Below are 25747 nucleotides of genomic sequence, written 5' to 3' on the forward strand. Positions count from 1 at the left end.
CCTCACACAAGTTCCTGTAGAATCCCATTTATCTTGGTGGGGGTCAAAAGTAGTGTTTAAAGTTATTTTGAAGTATTTGATAGTGCAATGCTTAGGATAACTTATACTTGCAATGTGGCTTATCGCAGTTTCTCAATGTTTAACAAATAATTTTGTATTTGCTTATTTTTGTATGCCTCTAATTTTGCTGGAATTCTCAACTTTTGTTAAATAGAGAAGACATTTGCATTCTTGTAACATTGCACAGCACTCTAGTGACTTACAGCAAGTGATGGACTGTATAGTGGGAGTATTTTCAGTCATTTGAAAAATGAGAAGAAAGTAATGCTGTAAGATCACGGTATTAAAATGTAACTTTTGCACTTCGACATGAATCTTTGTTTTCATTACTCTAATCAACTTAACAGTTCTGGTTAGTAATCGTGAAGTAGAAAGCAAGTTTCAAAGATAACTCAATCAAAGATTTCACTATGATAAATCAGTATTTCTTTGTAAAAATGTAGGAGTGAGTGTGTTAGGTTGTTTTAAACTCTGCTCTCACCCTCCCATCGATAACAACTACCTGGGTATTGTAGTTAAGATTTCAGGGTGAATGATGGGTATCACTGGGGTGCCTCTGCACTCCAGCAAGGAACTAACATCGGAATAAGTGGTGAGGGGAAAAAAGTCCTAAAATAAGAATATGAGAAACCAGGTAGTAACGGAAAATGAGGTTAGGTTTCTGATTCTATAGGATCGGTTGAGGACAGTGGCCCATTTCAGTGAAGTGGACATCCTTGGTAGGAGTCCAATTGAGTTCAAATCTTTTGGAGACCTTCTGACCTATTCAATGTACTGCACATTGGATAACCGAAAATGAACAGGGTAGAATTGAAATGAAGGCAGAATTCTGAGGCAATGGTGTGTATAGACAGAACAGCCAGAGGGTCACCCCTGGGAAAGGCAGGTCTGGCACTGGCACCTGTGAACATTGTGAGTCTGAGATGAATCTTTTTCAAAACTGGTTTACAACCTGAACCCCAAAGACCATCTTGAAATGTTCACTCTGTTTCTCTCTCTCTCTGCGCACACACTGAGTTTCTCCAGCACTTTCTGTGTTGTTTTCAGATTTCCAACATCTTTTATTTCAAAATAGGATCAGGAGTAGGCCATTCGGCCCTTCCAGCCTGCTCCAACATTCATGACCACTATGACTGATCATCCACCTCACCCCCACCCCGACAATCCCCTTCCATTCCCCAGAATGATACCGAGCACCTCCTGAAGATTCAATGTCCAAGGGGGGCCGTGGGGAGGAGGGGGTGGGTCGCTTTGTTTCGGAGCCGGTTTTTCCACCCGGACGGGTTTGGCTGGGACACCGCCGGAAGCGGAAATGCGGTCAGTGCACCGGAGTCGTTGGCGGGAGTTTTAGCAGAGGCAGCAGAGTCGGGAGTCTGTGGATCAGTGAGAGTGAGGGCCCCTCTCTGTCGGGGGGGGGGGGGGGGGGTGTGTGTGTGTCTCTGTCGGGGGGGGGGGTGGTGTGTGTGTGTCTCTGTCGGGGGGGGGGGTGGTGTGTGTGTGTCTCTGTCGGGGGGGGTGGTGTGTCTCTGTCGGGGGGGGGGGGGTGTGTGTCTCTGTCGGGGGGGGGGGGGGTGTGTGTCTCTGTCGGGGGGGGGGGGGGTGTGTGTGTCTCTGTCGGGGGGGGGGGGGGGGGTGTGTGTGTGTCTCTGTCGGGGGGGGGGGTGTGTCTCTGTCGGGGGGGGGTGGTGGTGTGTGTGTGTCTCTGTCGGGGGGGGGGTGGTGTGTGTGTCTCTGTCGGGGGGGGGGTGGTGGTGGTGTGTCTCTGTCGGGGGGGGGGTGGTGGTGTGTGTGTCTCTGTCGGGGGGGGGGGGGCGTGGTGTGTGTGTGTCTCTGTCGGGGGGGGGGGTGGTGGTGGTGTGTCTCTGTCGGGGGGGGGGGGCGTGGTGTGTGTGTGTCTCTGTCGGGGGGGGGGTGTGTCTCTGTCGGGGGGGGGGTGGTGGTGTGTCTCTGTCGGGGGGGGGGGGGGGTGTGTGTGTGTCTCTGTCGGGGGGGGGGTGGTGTGTGTGTGTCTCTGTCGGGGGGGGGGTGGTGTGTGTGTGTCTCTGTCGGGGGGGGGGTGGTGGTGTGTGTGTCTCTGTCGGGGGGGGGTGGTGTGTGTCTCTGTCGGGGGGGGGGGGTGGTGTGTGTGTGTCTCTGTCGGGGGGGGGGGTGGTGTGTGTGTGTCTCTGTCGGGGGGGGGGGTGGTGTGTGTGTGTCTCTGTCGGGGGGGGTGGTGGTGGTGTGTGTGTCTCTGTCGGGGGGGGGGTGGTGTGTGTGTGTCTCTGTCGGGGGGGGGGGTGGTGTGTGTGTGTCTCTGTCGGGGGGGGGGGTGGTGGTGGTGTGTCTCTGTCGGGGGGGGGGTGGTGGTGTGTGTGTGTCTCTGTCGGGGGGGGTGGTGGTGTGTGTGTGTCTCTGTCGGGGGGGGTGGTGGTGTGTGTGTGTGTCTCTGTCGGGGGGTGGTGTGTGTGTGTCTCTGTCGGGGGGGGGGTGGTGGTGGTGTGTCTCTGTCGGGGGGGGGGTGGTGGTGTGTGTGTGTCTCTGTCGGGGGGGGTGGTGGTGTGTGTGTGTCTCTGTCGGGGGGGGTGGTGGTGTGTGTGTGTCTCTGTCGGGGGGGGTGGTGGTGGTGTGTGTGTCTCTGTCGGGGGGGGGTGGTGGTGTGTCTCTGTCGGGGGGGGGGTGGTGGTGTGTGTGTGTCTCTGTCGGGGGGGGGTGGTGGTGGTGTGTCTCTGTCGGGGGGGGGTGGTGGTGGTGTGTCTCTGTCGGGGGGGGGGGGTGGTGTGTGTGTGTCTCTGTCGGGGGGGGGGTGGTGGTGGTGTGTCTCTGTCGGGGGGGGGGTGGTGTGTGTGTGTCTCTGTCGGGGGGGGGTGGTGGTGGTGTGTCTCTGTCGGGGGGGGGGTGGTGGTGTGTCTCTGTCGGGGGGGGGGGTGGTGTGTGTGTGTCTCTGTCGGGGGGGGGGTGGTGGTGTGTCTCTGTCGGGGGGGGGTGGTGGTGTGTGTGTGTCTCTGTCGGGGGGGGGGTGGTGGTGGTGTGTCTCTGTCGGGGGGGGGGGGTGGTGTGTGTGTGTCTCTGTCGGGGGGGGGGGTGGTGGTGGTGTGTCTCTGTCGGGGGGGGGGTGGTGTGTGTGTGTCTCTGTCGGGGGGGGGTGGTGGTGGTGTGTCTCTGTCGGGGGGGGGGTGGTGGTGTGTCTCTGTCGGGGGGGGGGTGGTGTGTGTGTGTCTCTGTCGGGGGGGGGGTGGTGGTGGTGTGTCTCTGTCGGGGGGGGGGGTGGTGGTGGTGTGTCTCTGTCGGGGGGGGGGGTGGTGGTGTGTCTCTGTCGGGGGGGGGGTGGTGGTGTGTGTGTGTCTCTGTCGGGGGGGGGGTGGTGGTGGTGTGTCTCTGTCGGGGGGGGGGGTGGTGTGTGTGTGTCTCTGTCGGGGGGGGGGTGGTGGTGGTGTGTGTGTCTCTGTCGGGGGGGGGGGTGGTGGTGGTGTGTCTCTGTCGGGGGGGGGGGTGGTGTGTGTGTGTCTCTGTCGGGGGGGGGGTGGTGTGTGTGTGTCTCTGTCGGGGGGGGGTGGTGTGTGTGTGTCTCTGTCGGGGGGGGGGGTGGTGTGTGTGTGTCTCTGTCGGGGGGGGGGGTGGTGGTGGTGGTGTGTGTGTCTCTGTCGGGGGGGGGTGGTGGTGGTGGTGTGTGTGTCTCTGTCGGGGGGGGGGGTGGTGGTGGTGTGTCTCTGTCGGGGGGGGGTGGTGGTGGTGTGTCTCTGTCGGGGGGGGGGTGGTGTGTGTCTCTGTCGGGGGGGTGGTGGTGTGTGTGTGTCTCTGTCGGGGGGGGGGGGTGGTGTGTGTGTGTCTCTGTCGGGGGGGGGGTGGTGGTGGTGTGTCTCTGTCGGGGGGGGGGGTGTGTCTCTGTCGGGGGGGGGTGGTGTGTGTCTCTGTCGGGGGGGGGTGGTGTGTGTGTGTCTCTGTCGGGGGGGGGGTGGTGTGTGTGTGTCTCTGTCGGGGGGGGGGTGGTGGTGTGTGTGTGTCTCTGTCGGGGGGGGGGGTGGTGGTGTGTGTGTGTCTCTGTCGGGGGGGGGGTGTGTCTCTGTCGGGGGGGTGGTGTGTGTCTGGGGGGGGTGTGTTTCTCTGGGTGGGGTGGGGTGTCTCTGTCTGGGGGGGGTTGTCTCTCTGGGGGGGGTTGTCTCTCTGGGGGGGGTTGTCTCTCTGGGGGGGGGGTGGGGTGTCTCTCTGGGGGGGGGGTGTCTCTCTGGGGGGTGGGGTGTCTGTCTGGGGGGGGGTTGTCTCTCTGGGGGGGGGTGGGGTGTCTGTCTGGGGGGGGTTGTCTCTCTGGGGGGGGGTGGGGTGTCTGTCTGGGGGGGGTTGTCTCTCTGGGGGGGGGTGGGGTGTCTGTCTGGGGGGGTTGTCTCTCTGGGGGGGGGGTGGGGTGTCTGTGTGGGGGGAGTTGTCTCTCTGGGGGGGGTGGGGTGTCTGTCTGGGGGGGGTTGTCTCTCTGGGGGGGTGGGGTGTCTCTCTGTCTGGGGGGGGTTGTCTCTCTGGGGGGGTGGGGTGTCTCTCTGGGGGGGTGGGGTGTCTCTCTGTCTGGGGGGGGTTGTCTCTCTGGGGGGGTGGGGTGTCTCTCTGGGGGGGTGGGGTGTCTCTCTGGGGGGGTGGGGTGTCTCTCTGTCTGGGGGGGGTTGTCTCTCTGGGGGGGTGGGGTGTCTCTCTGTCTGGGGGGGGTTGTCTCTCTGGGGGGGTGGGGTGTCTCTCTGGGGGGGTGGGGTGTCTCTCTGTCTGGGGGGGTTGTCTATCTGGGGGGGTGGGGTGGTTGTCTATCTGGGGGGGTGGGGTGTCTCTCTATCTGGGGGGGTGGGGTGTCTCTCTGTCTGGGGGGGGTTGTCTCTCTGTCTGGGGGGGTGTCTCTCTGGGGGGGGGGCGGTGGGGGGGTGTCTCTCTGTCTGGGGGGGGCGGTGGGGGGGTGTCTCTCTGTCTGGGGGGGGCGGGGGGTGTCTGTCTGGGGGGGGCGGGGGGGTGTCTGTCTGGGGGGGCGGGGGGGTGTCTCTCTGTCTGGGGGGGTGGGGTGTCTCTCTGTCTGGGGGGGGTGTGTCTCTGTCTGGGGGGGGGTGTCTCTCTGTCTGGGGGGGGGGGTGTCTCTCTGTCTGGGGGGGGGGGTGTCTCTCTGTCTGGGGGGGGGGTGTCTCTCTGTCTGGGGGGGGGTGTCTCTCTGTCTGGGGGGGGTGGGGTGTCTCTCTGTCTGGGGGGGGTGTCTCTGTCTGGGGGGGGAGGGGTGTCTCTCTGTCTGGGGGGGGTGTCTCTCTGTCTGGGGGGTGTCTCTCTGGGGGGGGTGGGGTGTCTCTCTGTCTGGGGGGGTGTCTCTCTGTCTGGGGGGGGTGGGGTGTCTCTCTGTCTGGGGGGTGTCTCTCTGTCTGGGGGGGGTGGGGTGTCTCTCTGTCTGGGGGGGGTGTCTCTCTGTCTGGGGGGGGTCTCTCTGTCTGGGGGGGGTGTCTCTCTGTCTGGGGGGGGTGTCTCTGTCTGGGGGGGTGGAGTGTGTCTCTGTCTGGGGGGGTGGAGTGTCTCTCTGTCTGGGGGGGAGTGTGTCTCTGTCTGGGGGGGTGGAGTGTCTCTCTGTCTGGGGGGGGTGTGTCTCTGTCTGGGGGGGTGGAGTGTCTCTCTGTCTGGGGGGGGTGTCTCTCTGTCTGGGGGGGGTGTCTCTCTGTCTGGGGGGGGTGGGGTGTCTCTGTCTGGGGGGGGTGTCTCTCTGGGGGGGGTGGGGTGTCTCTCTGTCTGGGGGGGTGTCTCTGTCTGGGGGGGTGTCTCTGTCTGGGGGGGGTGGGGTGTCTCTCTGTCTGGGGGGGGTGGGGTGTCTCTCTGTCTGGGGGGGGTGTCTCTCTGTCTGGGGGGGGTGTCTCTGTCTGGGGGGGGTGTCTCTGTCTGGGGGGGTGTCTCTGTCTGGGGGGGGTGGGGTGTCTCTCTGTCTGGGGGGGTGTCTCTGTCTGGGGGGGTGTCTCTGTCTGGGGGGGGGTGGGGTGTCTCTCTGTCTGGGGGGGGTGGGGTGTCTCTGTCTGGGGGGGTGGGGTGTCTCTGTCTGGGGGGGGTGTCTCTGTCTGGGGGGGGTGTCTCTGTCTGGGGGAGGTGGGGTGTCTCTCTGTCTGGGGGGGGTGTCTCTGTCTGGGGGAGGTGGGGTGTCTCTCTGTCTGGGGGGGGTGTCTCTGTCTGGGGGAGGTGGGGTGTCTCTCTGTCTGGGGGGGGTGTCTCTGTCTGGGGGAGGTGGGGTGTCTCTCTGTCTGGGGGGGGTGTCTCTGTCTGGGGGGGGTGTCTCTGTCTGGGGGGGTGGGGTGTGTCTCTGTCTGGGGGGGTGGGGTGTCTCTCTGTCTGGGGGGGGTGTCTCTGTCTGGGGGGTTGGGGTGTCTCTGTCTGGGGGGGGTGGGGTGTCTCTCTGTCTGGGGGGGGTGTCTCTGTCTGGGGGGGGTGGGGTGTCTCTGTCTGGGGGGGGTGGGGTGTCTCTCTGTCTGGGGGGGGTGTCTGTCTGGGGGGGGTGTCTGTCTGGGGGGTGTGGGGTGTCTGTCTGGGGGGGGTGTCTGTCTGGGGGGGGTGGGGTGTCTGTCTGGGGGGGGTGGGGTGTCTCTCTGGGGGGGTGTCTGTCTGGGGGGGGTGGGGTGTCTCTCTGGGGGGGTGTCTGTCTGGGGGGGGTGGGGTGTCTCTCTGGGGGGGTGTCTGTCGGGGGGGGGTGGGGTGTCTCTCTGTCTGGGGGAGGTGTCTCTGTCTGGGGGGGTGGGGTGTCTCTCTGTCTAGGGGAGGTGTCTCTGTCTGGGGGGGTGGGGTGTCTCTCTGTCTGGGGGAGGTGTCTCTGTCTGGGGGGGTGGGGTGTCTCTCTGTCTGGGGGGGTGTCTCTGTCTGGGGGGGGTGGGGTGTCTGTCTGGGGGGGGTGGGGGGTGTCTGTCTGGGGGGGGTGGGGTGTCTCTCTGTCTGGGGGGGGTGTCTCTCTGTCTGGGGGGGGTGTCTCTCTGTCTGGGGGGGGTGTCTCTGTCTGGGGGGGGTGGGGTGTCTCTCTGGGGGGGGTGGGGTGTCTCTGTCTGGGGGGGTGGGGTGTCTCTGTCTGGGGGGGTGGGGTGTCTCTCTGTCTGGGGGGGTGTCTCTCTGGGGGGGGTGGGGTGTCTCTCTGTCTGGGGGGGAGGAGGAGTGTCTCTGTCTGGGGGGGGAAGGGGGAGGAGGAGTGTCTCTGTCTGGGGGGGGAAGGGGGAGGAGGAGTGTCTCTGTCTGGGTGGGGGGAAGGGGGAGGAGGAGTGTCTGTCTGGGGGGGGAAGGGGAGGAGGAGTGTCTCTGTCTGGGTGGGGGGAAGGGGGAGGAGGAGTGTCTGTCTGGGGGGGGAAGGGGGAGGAGGAGTGTCTCTGTCTGGGTGGGGGGAAGGGGGAGGAGGAGTGTCTGTCTGGGGGGGGAAGGGGGAGGAGGAGTGTCTCTGTCTGGGGTGGGGAGAAGGAGTGTCTCTGTCTGGGGTGGGGAGAAGGAGTGTCTCTCTGGGGGGGGGGAGAAGGAGTGTCTCTGTCTTGGAGGGGGAGAAGGAGTGTCTCTGTCTGGGGGGGGTGAAGGAGTGTCTCTGTCTGGCGGGGGGAGAAGGAGTGTCTCTGTCTGCGGTGGGGGGAGGGGGAGGAGGAGTGTCTCTGGGAGGGGGAGGAGGAGTGTCTCTGGGAGGGGGGAGGGGGAGAAGGAGTGTCTCTGTCTGGGAGGGGGGAGGGGGAGAAGGAGTGTCTCTGTCTGGGAGGGGGGAGGGGGAGAAGGAGTGTCTCTGTCTGGGAGGGGGGAGGGGGAGAAGGAGTGTCTCTGTCTGGGAGGGGGGAGGGGGAGAAGGAGTGTCTCTGTCTGGGGGAGGAGAAGAAGGATGGAGTGTCTCTGTCTGGGAGGGGAGGGGGAGAAGGAGTGTCTCTGTCTGGGAGGGGAGGGGGAGAAGGAGTGTCTCTGTCTGGGGGAGGGGAGGAGAAGAAGGAAGGAGTGTCTCTGTCTGGGAGGGGAGGGGGAGAAGGAGTGTCTCTGTCTGGGGGAGGGGAGGAGAAGAAGGAAGGAGTGTCTCTGTCTGGGAGGGGGGAGGGGGAGAAGGAGTGTCTCTGTCTGGGAGGGGGGAGGGGGAGAAGGAGTGTCTCTGTCTGGGAGGGGGGAGGGGGAGAAGGAGTGTCTCTGTCTGGGGGAGGGGGAGAAGGAGTGTCTCTGTCTGGGGGAGGGGGAGAAGGAGTGTCTCTGTCTGGGGGAGGGGGAGAAGGAGTGTCTCTGTCTGGGGGAGGAGAAGAAGGATGGAGTGTCTCTGTCTGGGAGGGGAGGGGGAGAAGGAGTGTCTCTGTCTGGGAGGGGAGGGGGAGAAGGAGTGTCTCTGTCTGGGGGAGGGGAGGAGAAGAAGGAAGGAGTGTCTCTGTCTGGGAGGGGAGGGGGAGAAGGACTGTCTCTGTCTGGGGGGGAGGGGGAGAAGGAGTGTCTCTGTCTTGGGGGGGAAGGGGGAGAAGGACTGTCTCTGTCTTGGGGGGGAAGGGGGAGAAGGACTGTCTCTGTCTGGGGGGGAGGGGGAGAAGGAGTGTCTCTGTCTGGGGGGGAGGGGGAGAAGGAGTGTCTCTGTCTGGGGGGGGAGAAGGAGTGTCTCTGTCTATGGGGGGGGGAGAAGGAGTGTCTCTGTCTATGGGGGGGGAGAAGGAGTGTCTCTGTCTGTGGGGGGGGGAGAAGGAGTGTCTGTCGGGGGGTGGGGGGGAGGAGGAGTGTCTGTCGGGGGGGGTGGGGGAGAAGGAGTGTCTCTGGGAGGGGGAGGGGGAGAAGGAGTGACTGTGTCTGGGGGGGGGAGAAGGAGTGTCTCTGTCTGGGGGGGAGGGGGAGAAGGAGTGTCTCTGTCGGTGGGGGGGGGGGAGAAGGAGAAGGAGTGTCTCTGTCCTTCGGGGGGCGGGGGCGAGTGTCTCTGTCTGAGGCGGCGGGTGGGGAGGAGTGTCTCTGTCTGGGGAGGGTGGGTGCGGGAGCGAGTGTCTGTGTGTGGGGGCGGGAGCGAGTGTCTTTGTCCGGGGGCGGTGGTTGGTTGGGGGCGGGGCGGGGCGGGGCGAGTGTCTCTGGGGGGGCGGGGGCGAGTGTCTCCTTCTGGCTGCGGGGCGGGAGCGAGTGTCTGTGTGTGGGGCGGGGGCGGGAGCGAGTGTCTCTGGGGGTTTCGGGGGCGAGTGTCTCTGTCTGCGGGGTGCTGGCGAGAGCCCCTCTCTGTCTGGGGGGTGGGGGCGAGGGCCCCTCTCTGTCTGGGGGGGGCGGTGGGGGTTCCTCTCTGTCTGTGTGTGGGGTGGGGGTGTGCCTCTTTCTGGCAGGGGTGGTGGTGAGTGTCTCTATCTTGGGGGTGGGGGGGGGGGCGCGAGGGCCCCTCTCTGTCTGTTTGTGTCTGTGTGTGGGGTGGGGGTGAGTGTCCCTGTCTGCCTGTGTCTGTGTGTGGGGTGGGGGTGAGTGTCTCTGTTTGCCTGTCTGTGTGTGGGGTGGGGGTGAGTGTCCCTGTCTGCCTGTATCTGTGTGTGGGATGGGGGTGAGTGTCCCTGTCCGCCTGTCTGTGAGTGTCTCTGAACAGAGCTCAGTTACTCCCTCGGGTGAGGTGTTTCGAAAGCTTGTGATTTCAAATAAGCCCATTGGGCTGTAACCTGGTGTGGTGTGATTTCTGATCTTTAGACTGTTAGACCAATAATGTAGTTATTATGCTACTTTAAACTTATCCCTGGCTGGAAAACTGGACAGATAAGCAAGTGCAGGATGTCAGAGCTATGCTGAGTAAGGATCATGGTTTCCTAACTGATCCTTCAGTTAGGAATTCATGAATGGCCTCGGGATGTAAAATTGAAGATATATAATTTGTTACAAAATGATATATGTATTATTTGTGAGAAAAAAAAACATGCTTTCAAAATATTGAACTTCCTGAAGGAGTTTATTTTGAGATGTACTTACAGGTGGCCTGCAGGCAAAATACAGCAACTCATGCATCAGAGATAACGGGACCTTCAGATGCTGGAGAATCCGAGACAACACAGTGTGGAGCTGAATGAACACAGCAGGCCTGATACAATTTTAACCTCACTGCGAAGCTTAATACATAGAACATAGAACATTACAGCACAGAACAGGCCCTTCGGCCCTCGATGTTGTGCCAACCTGTCATACCGATCTGAAGCCCATTTAACCTACACTATTCCATGCTCATCCAATGACGACTTAAATGTACCTAAAGTTGGCAAATCTACTACTGTTGCAGGCAAAGCATTTCATTCCCTTACTACTCTCTGAGTAAAGAAACTACCTCTGACATCTGTCCTATATCTTTCACCCCTCAATTTAAAGCTATGCCCCCTCGTGCTCGCCGTCACCATCCTAGGAAAAAGGCTCTCCCTATCCACCCTATCTAACCCTCTGATTATTTTATATGTTTCAATTAAGTCACCTCTCAAACGAAAACAGCCTCAAATCCCTCAGCCTTTCCTTGTAAGACCTTCCCTCCATGCCAGGCAACATCCTAGTAAATCTCCTCTGCACCCTTTCCAAAGCTTCCACATCCTACTTATAATGCGGTGACCAGAACTGTACACAATACTCCAAGTGCGGCCGCACCAGAGTTTTACACAGCTGCAGCATAACCTCTTGATTCCGGAACTCGATCCCTCTATTAATAAAAGCTAAAACACTGTATACCTTCTTAACAGCCCTGTCAACCTGGGTGGCAACTTTCAAGGATCTGTGTACATGGACACCGAGATCTCTCTGCTCATCTACACTACTAAGAATCTTACCATTAGCCCTGTACTTTGCCTTCCGGTTACTCCTACCAAAGTGCATCACCTCACACTTGTCTGCATTAAACTCCATTTGCCACCTCTCAGCCCCGCTCTGCAGCCTATCTATGTCTCTCTGCAACCTACAGCATCCTTCGTCACTATCCACAACTCCACCGACCTTAGTGTCAACTGCAAATTTACTAACTCATCCTTCTACACCCTCATCCAGGTCATTTATAAAAATGACAAACAGCAGTGGACCCAACACTGACCCTTGCGGTACATCACTAGTAACTGGTCTCCAGGATGAACATTTCCCATCAACTACCATGGAATTCCTAACCTGAAGAAGTTACCCTCTTCCCTCCGGACAAACCCCAGGGGATCTCTAGCTTTTGTGCTCCTATGATGCAGCTTGGCCTGCTGTGTTCATCCAACTCCACGCTTTGTTAACTCGCACGCATACGGCTATGCTCCATGTAGTCAACTGGGAATTGAACGTATTGAACCAAAGTTCAACCTGTCATCATATCCTTGTGCTTTACAGCCTCTGGCCTCAGTGCTGTCAGTCAAGATGTTGTTTTTTTGTGTCTTCATTCCTTTTGCTGCCAAAAAAACCTCGTACATTTAATATTTGCAATTTGTGTTGGAAGGTGGAAGATGCAAGCATTTTTAAAAGGACCTGGAGTAATCAGCTCGAAACCAGCGAAAGACAAAGCTGCAGCAGGAACCAGTGGAGAGAACAAAAAGCAAAAACCAGTTCCATGGGTGGAGAAATAGTAAGAAACTAACTCCAGATGATGCTTTTTGTAGTGTCATGTGTCCTTTTCTTTCAGGATTATGTGGGCGATTAGACATTTTTGCTCGCTTTTTGTGCGTGTCCTTTGTAATCATACAGTTGTTGTAGTTTCATGTGACCAAACGTCTGCAATCAAACACACTGGCTCGGCGGGCAAGTCTACAACCCAAGCTTCAAATCTTTTCAAAAACTTTAAATGACCTTGGGTATTTCTGGACAAGAATACTTTCCAAAAATCACAATGTCAAAACCTTTACAATAACCAGTGCTATGAAATTGATTATGATAATTGTGACTTTTTTTAAGTGCCTATTTCATTTTAATTAACATGCTATCATCTGAATTAAAATGTCTGTTCAGCATTCATAGAGCCATGCAACATGGAAACAGACCCATTTTTCCAACCAATCCACACCAGCCATGTTCCCAAACTAAACTTGTCCCACCTGCCTGCATTTGGCCCATATCCCTTCAAACTCTTCCTAATCGTCAACTTGCTCAAATGTCTTTTACATGTTGTAACAGCACCTGCATCCACCACTTCCTCTGGCAGTTCATTCCATTCTCCTGTGTAAAGAAAAGTTGCCCCTCACGTCCTTTTTTGAATTTTCCTCTTCTCACCTTAAAAATATGCCTCCTAGTTTTGACCCCCACCACCCTGGGGAAAAGACCCTTGTCATTCACCTTACCTATTCCCCTCATGATTTTATAAACTTCCATAAGGTGACCCCTCAACCTCCTACACTCAAGTGGAAAAAGTCCTGAACTATTTTTAAATCTCAAACCCTTGATCTGCAACAACATCCTGGTCATTCCTTCCTGAACCCCCTCCAGTATAATAATACCCTTCCTACAGCAGAGTGACCAGACCTGCACACAGTGCTCTAGAAGAGGCCTCACCAATATCTTGCACAACCTAAAAATGACATCCCAACTCCAGTAATCAATGGTCTGAGCAATTTCTTAGCCTTTTAAAAATCAGTTGCCTGTGCACCCTGTCAAAACCCAGTGAGTTTCTTTGAAGGATAATGGAAAATTCTCTTGAGGTAAAGTGAGTAAAGCAGAATGCTGAGCACACGACTAATTCACATCTTCACACCTGAAAATAGATTATTTGTGTTATCCTTCATTGTATCACAATGGGTGAGAATTACTAATTAATTTCTTTTTGTGATTTGGGAGATGGATGCAATTTATACAAAACAAAGTTGTGTGTTTGAATCGAGATTTCCCTTCAATCTGTCTGGTTTATTGTTCTTTGCCTGCAGCCGTCCAAAATGTGTATCTGAAGTGGCATTTCAAGAAGAAGTTGTGGCTGTGCTAAAGAAGTCACTTGAAGGAGCTGATGTGAGTGTCAAACCCACTGCAAGTATTTATTAATTCTCAGTTCAGTACCATTTTTAGATGGCAGACAGATGTATTACAATAAAAAAAATGCTGCTCCTGTTCCTTAAATTACATTCTTTCAGAATTAAATTCTGAAATCTATTCAGAATATATATCGAAGATTTGGATGAGCGAACTAAATGTAATATCTCCAATTTACAGATAACACCAAGCTAGGTGGGAGGATGAGCTGTGAGCAGGATGCCGAGATGCGTCAGTGTGATTTGGACAGGCTAAGTGAGTGGACACATGTATGGTTGACACAGTATGATGTGGATAAATGTCAGGTTATCCACTTTGGGAACAAGACCAGGAAGGCAGATTATTGTCTGAATAACAATAGATTGAGAAAGTGGGAGGTGCAACAAGACTTGTACACCAGTCACTGAAAGTGAGCATTCAGGTTCGACAGGTGATGAAGAAGGCAAATGGGACATTGGCCTTCATTGCCAGAGGATTGGACTATAGGAGCAGGGATGTCTCGCTGCTATTGTACAGAGTGAGATCACACCTGGAGTTTTGTGTGCAGTTTTGGTCGTCTTCTCTGAGGAAGGATGTTCTGCCTATGGAAGGTAGGTTTGCCAGACAGATTCCTGCGATGGCAGGGCTGACCATGAAGAGAGACTGGACGGGTTACAATTTAATTCACTGGAGTTTAGAAGTATGAGGAGGATTTCATAGAAAACTATAAAATTATAACAGCACTAGACAGAGTAAATTCGAGAACAATGTTCCTAATGATTGGGTAGTGCAGAACCAGAGGTCACGGTCTAAGCTGAGTCCTGTCTAATTTTCTTCATGGTTATGCGGGCTTCTCAAGTCTGTGCACAATACTGATTTCTGGAATCAAAAGCCATGCTGTGATTGACCTGCTGACATCAATCATGGTGCATGTGACATTGGAGCGGCTCTGACTGGAGACAGCTGAAGGATACAGGGTCAGCAATTTAGGACTGAAACAAGGAGAAATATCTTCACCCAGAGAGTGGTTAGCCTGTGGAATTCTGTGCCACAGAAAGTGACTGAGTCCAAAACATTTTCAAGAAGGAGTCGTATATACCTCTTAGTGCTAAAGGGATTAAATGGTATGAGGTAAAATGGAACAGGACACTGAGTTGAATATTGAATGGTTGAACAGGTTCAAAGGGCTGCATGGCCTACTCCTCCTCCTCTTCTCGATGGTTGAAGAATCTTTTCCTGGCAGACCTTCTGTTTATATATTCGTTCAAAGAAACTACACGGAAGATCATATGACACATTGGATCTAATTTTTGAGACCTCAATATTAATGCTGTCTGTCTAATCTGTTCTGTTTTTTTTAATCTTTTGAATAACGGTGCTTTCCCAGTCTCAGAGCTAAGGGCAGGCCTTTATCTGTTTGTGATCAGTTCTGCAACCGATACTTGGCAGTTTTAAATGGTCATTTAAAGAGACTAACCCACAGGTGACAGGCTGTTTATCAGTTGGCCCAGCATATCAGTGCTCACTGACTGTATGCACAGTCTTCTTCATCACTGGCTAGTCAGCAGGTAGTAGAAATTGGGCTGACTTTTCCCTCCCAGCACAGGGGCACCTGGAGACCTGTTATAACTCCATTAGTGTCACTTTTAACACAGTCAGTGTATGTGAGAGGCAGCTACAGGCCAAGCTGTTCTGAACTCTCCACGGTGAGTCAAATTACCAAAGGGATAGTTTGAGATTGTTTGGCTGTGTAAAATTCAGGGCATTTGTATGTCTTAGGGTCTGAGCTGAGATTATCCTGCATAGAATCATAGAGATGTAGGGCACAGAAACGAACTCTTCAGTCCAACTCATCCATGCTGACCAGATATCCTAAATTAATCTAATCCCATTTTCCAACATTTGGACCATATCACTCTAAACCCTTCCTATTCATCTACCTAAACAGATGCCTTTTAAATGCTGTAACTGTACCAGCCTTCACCACTTCTGGCAGCTCATTCCATACACGCACCACCCTCTGTGTGAAAAAGTTGCCTTTTGGGTCCCTTTTAAATCTTGCCCCTTTTACCTTAAGTGTATGCCCTCGAGTTGTGGACTCCCTCACTCTGGGGAAAAGACCTTGACTATTCAACCCATCCATGCTCCTCATGACTTTATCAAGGACTCTATATGGTCTCCCTCAGCCTCTGATGTTCCAGGGAAAATAGCCCCAGCCCATTCAGCATCTCCCTATGGCTCAAACCCTCCAACCCTGCCAACATCCTTGTAAACCCTTTCTGAGCTCTTCCGAATTTCACAACCTCCTTCCTATAGCAATTGTGAGTGCTTTCAGAGAAGATGTTTTGTTCTATCCTATCGCAGCTTGAAGAAGAAGGGATGATGTTCTAATAAATGCCTGCTGTTTTAAAATTAGAGGCTGCCCTTTTAGGAGTGAGATGAGGGGAATTTTTTTCTGGGGCAACAAAAACAAGTGAGGAAGAGTCACTAGATCCGAAACGCTAACTCTGATTTCTCTTCACAAATGCTGCCACACCCAGTGAGCTTTTCCAGCAATTTCTATTTTTGTTCCTTTTTCCAGCATCTGTGGTTCTTCCAGGTTTTTTTTTCTGTTCTGGGCATTGTGCAACTTTGGAACTCTGCCTCAGAATATTTTCAAACGTAGGTGTATAGATTGTCATTAGGTGAGAGTTTCAAAGATCATTGGGGTAGCTGGAAACATGGAATTTAAAACATAGCTGTGATCTTACTGGATGGGGAGCAGGTTTGAAAAACTGGCATATTTCTCCTAAATCATACGTCTGTAAGTTAGTGTCTGGTTTAAGTGAAGATATTCTGGTAGATTTATTTTGCAAAATGCTTTTGTTTTCTTTTGCAGCTTCCGAATTTGCTTTTTTATGGACCCCCTGGCACAGGAAAAACTTCCACAATACTCGCTGCAGCGAGGGAACTTTTCGGGTAAGCCGGCATTGAACTTGTTTAGAAAAAGTGTTGATTCAAGGTAACACAGTGTGGAGCTGGAGGAACACAGCAGGCCAGGCAGCATCAGAGGAGCAGGAATGTTAACATTTCGGGTTGGGACCCTTCTTCAGGAATCGGGGAGGGGTAAGGGAACTCTGAAATAGAGAGAGAAGGGGTGGGGCTGGAGAAGATAGGTGGGATGGCGATAGGTGACTGCAGTCAGGGAGTGGTGGGAATTGGCCAGTGAGTTGTAGGGAGGAGCGGATTTGTGGGAGAGTTGGACAGGTTGTGTAAAGTCAAGGAGGCGGGGATGAGAGGGTGGGTTAGTCATGGGATAAGGCAGGGGGTGGGGAGATTTGAAACTGGTAAAATCCACGTTTTGGCCATTGTGCTGTAGGCTCCGAGGCAGAATATGAGGTGCTGCTCCTCCAGTTTGCATGTAACATCGTTGTGACACTGGAGGAGGCCCAGGATGGGCATGTTACCCAGGAAGTGGGAGGGGGAGATTTGTTTTATTTTCTTTATTCATTAATGGGATGAGGCTGTCGCTGGCCAGGCAGCATTTATTGCCCATTCCTAATTGAACGCAGGCAGTTCAGAGTCAGCCACATTGCTGTGGGTCTGGAGTAAAAGTAGACCAGATTAGGTAAGGATGGCAGTTTCCTTCCCTAAAGGAGATCAGTGAACCAGATGGCTTTTCCCTAATGATTGACAATGGATTCATGGTTATCATTAGGTTCTTAATTCCAAATATTTTATTGAATTCAAATTCCAGAATATAATGTGGGTCTCTGGATTAACAGTCAAGTGCTAATACCACTAGCTACCACCTCCCCAAAACGGTTCGCAACCAGGAGGCGTTGTTATTTGTCGTGAACAGAGCGCAGGTGGTCTACACAATGGTCTCTGAGTCTCTGCTCGGTCTCACTGATGTAGAGGAGCGCACATCAGGAGTAGCGGATGCAATAGACCACATTGACAGATGTGCATGTCCTCTACTTCTGTGAGACCAAGCGGAGACTCAGAGACCGTTTTGTAGAGCACTTGCATTCTGTTTGCGACAAACGACAACACCTTCCAGTTGCGAACCATTTCAGCTACCCCTCCCGCTTCGTGGTTGACGTGTCCATCCTGGGCCGCCTCCAGTGCCACAATGACACCACCCACAAACTGCTGGAGCCGCACCTCATATTTCACCTCGGGAGCCTATAACCCGATGGCCTAAATGTGGAATTCACGAGTTTTAAAATCTCCCCACCTCTGGCCTCATCCCATGACCAACCCCCCCCTCCTCATCCCTGCCTCCTTGACCTGACACAATCTGTCCATCATCTATCCCACCTATCTGCACCTCCCACCTCATTGACCAATCCCCACCACTCCCTACCTGCACTCACCTATCACCATCCCACCTACCTTCCCCAGCCCCACCCCTCCTCTCTCTTTCAGAGCTCACTTCTCCCTTCCCCATTTCTGAAGAAGGGTCCCAACCTGAAACTTCAACTTCAACTTCCCTGCTCCTCTGGTGCTGCCTGGCCTGCTGCGTTCCTTTAACTCCACACTGTGTTATCTCTGACACCAGCATCTGCAGTTCTTACTCTCAGAGTAGAGTTCAAGTTGGATTCAGCAGAAAAGAAACAGTTTTCAAGTGTCTTGTGCCGCAGTTACCATCTCTAAATTACCTTAGCCATCAACATTCTGGGACCGGGAGCGTTGGCCCACCACTGAGTAGAATTCTCACTGGACCAGTTGTTTTAACGCTGGCTTAAACGGTGTCAGAAACTGAATTTTTTTTTTAAACAGTGGGTACCTCACCTCTTGAATTCCAAAAGCTTTTCCACTGCACATGATGCACAAGTCAGGACCTGCCAAGACAAGTGTAGCTCCAGCAACACTTGAGACAGCTGGCATCCTGATGTGCAAAGTAGCTGCTTGAGCAGCACCTTGTCCAGCAGCTTAAACTTCTGCTTCCTTCATCAATGACAACTGGTAACAGTAGTGTGAACCATCTGCAAGATGCGCTACACCAATTTCACAACCCCTTTGACAGCTTCTTAGAAATTCACGATATCTGCAGTGTTCAATGACTTGTTGAAATGCATATGACCCCGTTAATTTGTCCTCGTCCCCGCAAAAAAAAACTGAAGTTCTTTAAAAATACTGGAGATCTGTTTCTTCAAAAGCAGCATTAGGTTTGTAACTTAACCTACAGGAATGTGGCTTACCAGCAGCCTGACCCTATTTGATCTGATATACTAACATTAATTCTGTACAACATTTGCAGACCAGAGTTGTACCGGAAGAGAATTCTTGAACTAAATGCCTCTGATGAACGTGGTATCCAGGTTATTCGAGAAAAGGTGAAAAACTTTGCACAATTGACTGTAGCTGGCTCTCGCCCAGAGTAAGTAGCAACTTTTCTGTGAGAGTTAGAATTATTGTGAAAACATTATTATGAATTATTTTATTTCAGGAGGACCAGAACAAAACCATGGGTTTTTTTATTCATTTACTAAAGCCTAATGATTGGAGAGAATGTATAAGACAGAAACAAGTCATTTGGACAATTGGACTGTGCCAGTCTTTGAGTTCCACTCTTAACCCTCTCCCATCATATCCAACCATGAATTTGCTCTTGTGATAGTAAGACTGACAGTATATCCTTATTGTTGTTATAAACTTGTTCTTAAGTGAAGAAATGAGTTAAGTTTGAAAAAATGATTTATATTTATTCATGTATTTTGTGTGTAAAGGGGAATAAAACATTGTTTTAGTTTCATTTTTCTGTTTCTGGATTTTGAGAGTGGTACCCCTTCAGCTTGTCAACCACAGTCTCAAGGATCAGTACAAAATGACATCAAACTTTAAAGATCATGATGAGAGTTTATTCTCAGGAATTTGATTGGGATGAAGAAATTTCTTTTTGCTGTTTTCCATTAGGGATGTCCCTAAAAAGTCCACAAGATTCACTCCTTTGAATTGATGTAAGGGCATGAGGTGAGAGGATCCCTGAAGTGTTCAAGAAAATAAATGTTCAGAAACTTTACTATGTGTCAAGTTTCCAAATAAAACTAACTAAAACGTACGAGTTATCCAAAAAATATCTGAAGATTACCGAACAAACTGAAAACTTGAGCGTAAAGAAAGGCCAAAGTTTGAAATAGCAAGGTGTAGAGCTGGATGAATACAGCAGGCCGAGCAGGAAGGCTGACGTTTCAGGCCGAGACCCTTCTTCAGAAATCAAAGCTTCAAAGTTTGTTCTTAGAAGCATGGCCTTACTCAATCAAAAAGAAACTCAATGCTGTGAATCCAGACAGGAGGAAAAATCAGCAAATCGGTCATGTCAATATATTGAAACAATATGATAAGGAGAATTGCCACGGGAGGATTGTATTTATAGTGGTAAAAGCAGTAGCAAATGAAACAAAAATAATTTCAGAATGAATCGGAAATTGAAAATTTCATTGTCAACCTTCTGTAATCAGATTGAATAATGAGATGGTATGATATGCTATCGCACCTAAATCTATCAAGGTGCCTGGAGCTCTTATGAGAGTTACAAGTTGATTTCAGTAAATAGGTCAGGGAAAATATCTTTAGCCATGTTAATGCAAGGGATGTGTGACCATACTGTTACAGAGTCAATATAGAGAAGTTAGCCAGCGAGGGAAGAGGTTAAGTTCGTGATTGTAAAGTCCATATCTTTTATTTTTGTTTTTGTCACAAATTACAACTAATTAAAATCAGGATTTTACAATGATTGCTGCAAGTTTTGAAAAGCAAGTAACCTGGCTGGCAGTCACAACAGCTGTTTGAACAGACAGTAATTGATGTGTTTGTAGACAAACTGGAGCTGAGAGATTGTTTACAGATGGAGCTTTGTTTGCCATCAAGAGTATTATCCAGCTGAAGACCAGTGACTCATTATTGATGATGATGGTGTTTTGCCTGCCTGCAGCTATATGATTGGCTGTCTTGTAACTGAGCAGTTTAGGATTAGGCACAAGATACAGAGAACTGATCAGTTATCCTCCAGCTCAGGAGCTGTCTCTCTGTTCTCTGCAGTCAAAACCCCTTTTAAACTTAAATAATACCAGTTTATCTATCCTTCAGTGGTTGTTGTGGGCTGAAACATTTACGCAGTAAGTCAAAAACTTTCTATTATAGAACCTGTCACCTTGTGCCTCTTTCAAACCAGTGGAAACATTTGGAAAAGGAAAACCAAGAAGAAACCTGGTCAGGAAGAACCAATTCAATGGATGCTTTTTTAAAAAAAAGACTACTGAACAGCATTTCCAGTTTTGCTGTCCCATTCCTTTTATATTTTTATTCCTATCAATGTCTCTCTTGTCTTTATAAAGGGGAGTGTAGAAGTGGATTTGAGTTTTTATTAGTATTGTTATATGCTGAGGGTAATAACTTTATTTCTAGCTAGAGTCTAATTATAGATAGTAAATAGTAACTCAATGCATATCTTGATCAACCTGGGTCTGCAAATCGGGTGAATTCGAGTCAAACAACATGGAAACAGACTCTTGGGTCCAACCTCTCCATACTGACCAGACACCCCAATCTGACCTAGTCCCATTTGCCAGAATCTGGCCCATATCCCTCCAAACCCTTCCTATTCGTATACCCATCAGATGCCTTTTAAACGTTGTAATTGCACCAGCCTCCACCACTGGCAGCTCATTCCATTCATGCACCATTGTCTGTGTGAAAAAGTTGCCTCTCAGGTCCTTTTTTTAAAACTTTACCCTCTCACCTTAAAAATATTCACCCTATCTATACTCCACATGATTTTATAAATCTCTATAAGGTCACCTCTCAGCCTCCAACCCTCCACGAAAAAAGCCTCAGTTTTTGCAGCCTTTCCCTAGAGTTCAAAACTTTCAGTTCCGTCAATATCCTTGTAAATCATTTCTGCATCCGTTCAGGTTTCACAAGACCTTTTCTCTAGAAGGACAATCAGAATGCAGTATTCTAAATGTGGCTTCACCAGTGGTCTGTACAGCTGCAATATGATGTCCCAGCACCTATCCTCAATGTTTTGACCAATGAAGGCAAATTTGGCCTACTTTATAAATCTTAACTGTTGTGATAACTTATGGAATAATTTATTTTCCAGCATGCGATTCCAGTGTATCGTGCCATGATTGGCAATGACATTACTGAATCGAGTCACAGTAACTGGAGCTAACCTGCTGTGATGGTGCTGAAACCACATGTTTCACAATGGCAATGGATGGTTTATTGCACAGTCCGCATGCATGAGCAGATTCATGTCTGTTTTCACAATTGGAGGATTGTATCGAGAAGATTGGGCTTGAACAGTTTATTATGAAAAGACATGTCAAAGGGATTTGGCAAGTTCCACAAATGGCAAGGGGCTTCTGGAGTATTGTGCGTAGGTTTTGCTTCATTACCTATTAAAGAATATCCTCATGACAGAGGAAATGCAGCAAAGGATGATTGACTGATCCTGGGCTGGCAGGTTTGTTGTATGAGCAGAAATTGGGTCGCCTGGACCTGTATTCAGTGGAGTTTAGAAGAATGAGAGTGTATCTCTTTGAACATATAAATCTCTTACAGGGCTGGACAGACTGGATGCAATGATGATGTTTCCCCTGGCTGGGACTTCTGAAGCAAGGGATCACAGTCTTAGGGTGCAGGGACAGGCCACTCTGTACTGAGATCTGTAGTAATTTCTTTACTCAGGTTCTGATGAACTTAGGGAATTTTCTATCACGTAAGATTGTGGAGGCCAAGTGAATATAAATTATCTCTATAGCAAAATAGATGGATTTCTAGACACAAAAGGGTTGGGGAGCGAGCAGGAGTATGGTGTGGAAATACAGGATCAGCCATCAAGGTCAGGCATGAATTAGAATGGAGGGAGGTTGAGTGGGTTGAATGGTCTCCTCCTTTCTTTGTAGTCTGTGGCAAAGCTCTACGAATGATATCACAAGCTCTCAGATGTTAGGAAGGAGATCCTCTCAAGTGTTGACAGGACTGGGTATGTCGTTCTGTTTTCTGAAGTCCAAGTCAGTGCGTGGTATTCTGTCCAGTTCCATCCTTTTAGACCTTGGGGCAGATAGATTTGGGTGAATATCTCGTTCAATAATTTCAGATGGCATTTAAGACTTAACTACATTTCTGCATGTCTGGAGTCACTTTTAGACCAGACCAGGAAAGAATGACCAATTTGCTTCCTGAAAGGACATTAAATGAGGCAGTTCAGCTCAACGGACCCCAGAGTTTAAAAACCCGGCAGGAAGACATACTGACTCCTCTTCTTCAGAGGCTGCACTGAGGACGGTAACGAAATGTCTGCGGAATGACAAAGCAGCTCGGTGAGCCAACCAACCTCAACACCCATAGTCCGAGCTACAAAACTACTCCAAAACCTTAAAATTAAGGAAGTTAGGAATTAAGGAAATTAGTGCTTACAATCGACATTTGTTTCAAGGTCACTATTGCTGAGACCAGATCTCTCCTCTCAATACTTTAATCATTGTTTTTAACTTCCCCCGGCTGCCAGAGCATTAGCCCGGTCCTCTGGGTAGTAATCCAGTGTGCAGCTTTGATGTCAAGGGCTGTCACTGTCACATCACCTCTGGAATTCAGCTCTTAAGCCCATGTTTGAACCAAGGCTGTAATGAGGTCAGGAGCTGAGTGGCCCTGGTGGAACCCAAACTGGGCGTCACTGAGCAGGTGCTGCTTGATAGCACTGTTACTGACACTTTCTATCACTTTACTGATGATTGAGGGGGGATTGGTGGGGCAGTTATTGGCCGGGTTGGGTTTGTCCTGCTATTTGGGTAATTTTCCACATTGTGTGGATACCAGTGCTGTAACTGTACTGGAACAGCTTGGCTTGGGGAGCAGCAAGTTCTGGAGCACAAGTCCTCTGTACTATTGGCAGAATGTTGTCAGGGCCGGTAGATTTTGCGATATAAAATACCTCCAATAGTTTCTTGCTATCATGCAGAGTGAATCAAATTGGCTGAAGACTGGTGTCTGTGTTCCTGGGGACCTCTGGATGAGGCCAAGATGGATCATTCACTCGGCACTTCTGGCTGAAGATTGCTGCGAATATGCTGGGCTCTTCCATCATTGGGGATGGGGATATTTATGGAGCCTTCTCCTCCAATGAGTTGTTTAATTGTTCACCACTGGATGGGGCAGGACTGCAGAGCTTGGATCTGATCTGTTGGTTCTGGGATTGTTTAACTCTGTCTATCACTCGCTGCTTTATCTGTTTGGTGTACACTAGTTCTGTTTGGTGGCTTCACCAGGTTGATGCCTCATCTTCAGGTATGCCTGGTGCTGTTCCTGGCATGGCCCTCCTGCATATTGTATTGAACCAGGGTTGATCTCTGGATTGATGTTAATGGTTGAGTCGGGTATATGCCGGGCCAAGAGGTGACAGATTATGCTGGAGTACAATTCTGCTGCTGTTGATGGACCAATCTTGAGTTGGTAGATTAGATTCCCTACAGTGTGGAAATAGGCCCTTCAGCCCAACAAGTCCACACTGCCCCTTGAAGCACACCACCCAGACCCATCCCCCACAACCCACACACCCCTGAACACTACGGGCAATTTAGCATGGCCGATCCACCTAGCCTGCACATCTTTGAACTGTGGGAGGAAACTGGAGCACCCGGAGGAAACCCTCACAGACACAGGGAGAATGTGCAAATTCCACACAAACAGTCGCCCGAGGCTGGAATTGAACCTGGGTCCCTGGTGCTGTGGCGCGGTGGCTCAGTGGTTAGCATTGCAGCCGCACAGCACTTCTGTTTGAAGTCTGTCCCATTTAGAATGGTGATAGTACCACACAATATGACGGAGTTTATTCTCATTGTCAAGGCGGGAGTATGTGTAATGGCCACCTTACCGATACTATTATGGACTGACATGTCTGCAGCTGGCAGATTGGTAAGGATGAGGTCATCCCTCTTGTCGGTTCCCTCACCACCTGCTGTAGACCCAACCTTTAGAACCTGACCAGCTCGATCAGAAGTACTGCCGAGCCACTTTTGGTGGTGGACATTGAAATGGCCCACCCAGAGTACATTTTGTGTTCATGCTATCCTCAGTGCCTCCTCTAGGTGTTGTTCAATGTGGCGGGGTACTGATGCATCAGCTGTGGGGAATGTGATATGTGAAAAATCAGCAGGAGATTTCCTTGCCCATGTTTAATCTGAAGCCACACAACTTCATGAGACCTGGAGTCAATGTTGAGGACTCCCAACGGCAGCTCCCTCCTGACTGTATACCACTGTGCCTCCACCTCTGCTGGGTCTGTGCTACCGGTGAGACTGGATGTATCCAGTGATGCTGATGTGATGTCTGGGACATTGTCGTTATGGTGTGATTTGTGACTATGTCAGGCTGTTGCTTGACTAGTCTGTGAGACAGCTCTCCCAATTTTAGCACTAAACACCAGATGCTAGTGAGGAGGACTTTGCAGGGTTGACAGGGCTGTTTCTGCTGTTGTCTTTTCCAGTGCCTAGTTTGATGCCAGGTGATCCATCAGTTTTTGCTTATTTCTTGAGACTTTGTTGCAATTGATACCACCAAATGGCTTGCTAAGCCATTCTCAGAGCGCATTTGAGAGTAACAATATTGCAGTAACCACATGTAGGCCATTACTGAACCAGATGGGTTTTTCCGATGATTGACGTTGGATTCAGGGTCATCGTTAGACTCTTAATTTCCAGATATTTATTAAATTCAAATTCCACCATCTGCCGCGGCAGGATTTGAACCTGGGGGCCCAGAACGTTACCTGGGTCTCTGGATTAACAGTCCAGCACTAGGCCATCACCTCCCCTTAAAGATGGGATGGTGAGAGAATGTTATCCCCTGTGGGGTAAATCCAGAACCAGGGGACGATATAAAAATAAGGGCTTTCCTATGTAAGACCAAGATGGAGAGGAATTTTTTTTTGCCTGAAAGTTGAGATTTTGGAACTCTCTTCTGCAAGAACAGTTGAAGTAGTGTGATTGAATTCTTCTGAGGGAGAGGTAGATACATTCCGGAGTAATGAAGGAGTCTCAGGTTATCAAGGCAAGACAGGAATGTGGAATTCAGGCTACAGCCCAAACAACCAATACCTTGCTGAATGCTAATTTGTACGTGGCTAAATAAAGAAGGATATTATTACTTTGAAAGAAACTGTGCAAATCTGTAGATGAATGGGACACCAGAGATTGTGGAGTGGTGGTAATACAGACGATCAGATGATGGAAGTTAAAATTTGACTATTATCATCAGATCAAAGTGGATGGAGAGAAGGATGGTACAGGAGTTGGATGATCAGTCACAATCATGTTTAAAGGTGGAGCAGGTTTAAGGGCCGAATGGCCTACTCCTGCCCCTCTTTTCTAAGTTTCTATATTCACAGGAATTTATAAGAGTGACAAGGGATCTCATAGAAACATATAAATTTTGAACACAATTGGACAGGTTAGATAAAGGAAGAAACTCAGCAGGTCTGGCGCATCTGTAGAGAGAAAGCAGAGTTAATGTTTGGGTACAGAGTTAATGTTTGGGTACAGGGACCTTTCTTCCGAAAGGTCCCCCGATCTGTCTTGATCACCTGCTCTGATGTTTAAAATCGCCGTCTCAGTTGAAGCGGATTCGATGACGAACTCTACACAAGCTACTGTTCACTGAACAATGGAAAGAAAATCAAAAAGATTCTGAGGAAGGGGTCACTAGACCGGACATGTCAACTCTGATTTCTCTCCGCAGATGCTGCCAGACCTGCTGAGCTTTTCCCGCAATTATCTGTTTTGTTTCTGATTTCCGGCATCTGCAGTTCTTTGTTAAGATGCTGGAAAGATGTTCCTGGTGACCAGGGAGTCCAGAATCA

The 25747-nt window shown here is 51.0% G+C and overlaps 1 protein-coding gene across 2 annotated transcripts in view; it reads left to right on the top strand.

Moving 5' to 3' along the window:
• Positions 1–1364: 1364 nt before the first annotated feature.
• Positions 1365–25747, top strand: part of rfc4 (replication factor C (activator 1) 4) — a 40016-nt gene continuing 15633 nt past the window's right edge. The window contains exons 1-5 of one of the 2 annotated variants that reach the window (XM_059650924.1): positions 1365–1449; positions 11408–11533; positions 12822–12900; positions 15779–15858; positions 18146–18265. In XM_059650924.1, coding sequence (XP_059506907.1) covers positions 11415–11533; positions 12822–12900; positions 15779–15858; positions 18146–18265 — 398 coding nt within the window. In that variant the 5' untranslated portion in view covers positions 1365–1449; positions 11408–11414. The remainder of the gene's footprint in view (positions 1450–11407; positions 11534–12821; positions 12901–15778; positions 15859–18145; positions 18266–25747) is intronic. The other variant, XM_059650925.1, reaches the window with a different exon arrangement.

Source organism: Stegostoma tigrinum, chromosome 14 (assembly GCF_030684315.1).
Source record: "Stegostoma tigrinum isolate sSteTig4 chromosome 14, sSteTig4.hap1, whole genome shotgun sequence".
Classification (NCBI taxonomy): domain Eukaryota; kingdom Metazoa; phylum Chordata; class Chondrichthyes; order Orectolobiformes; family Stegostomatidae; genus Stegostoma; species Stegostoma tigrinum.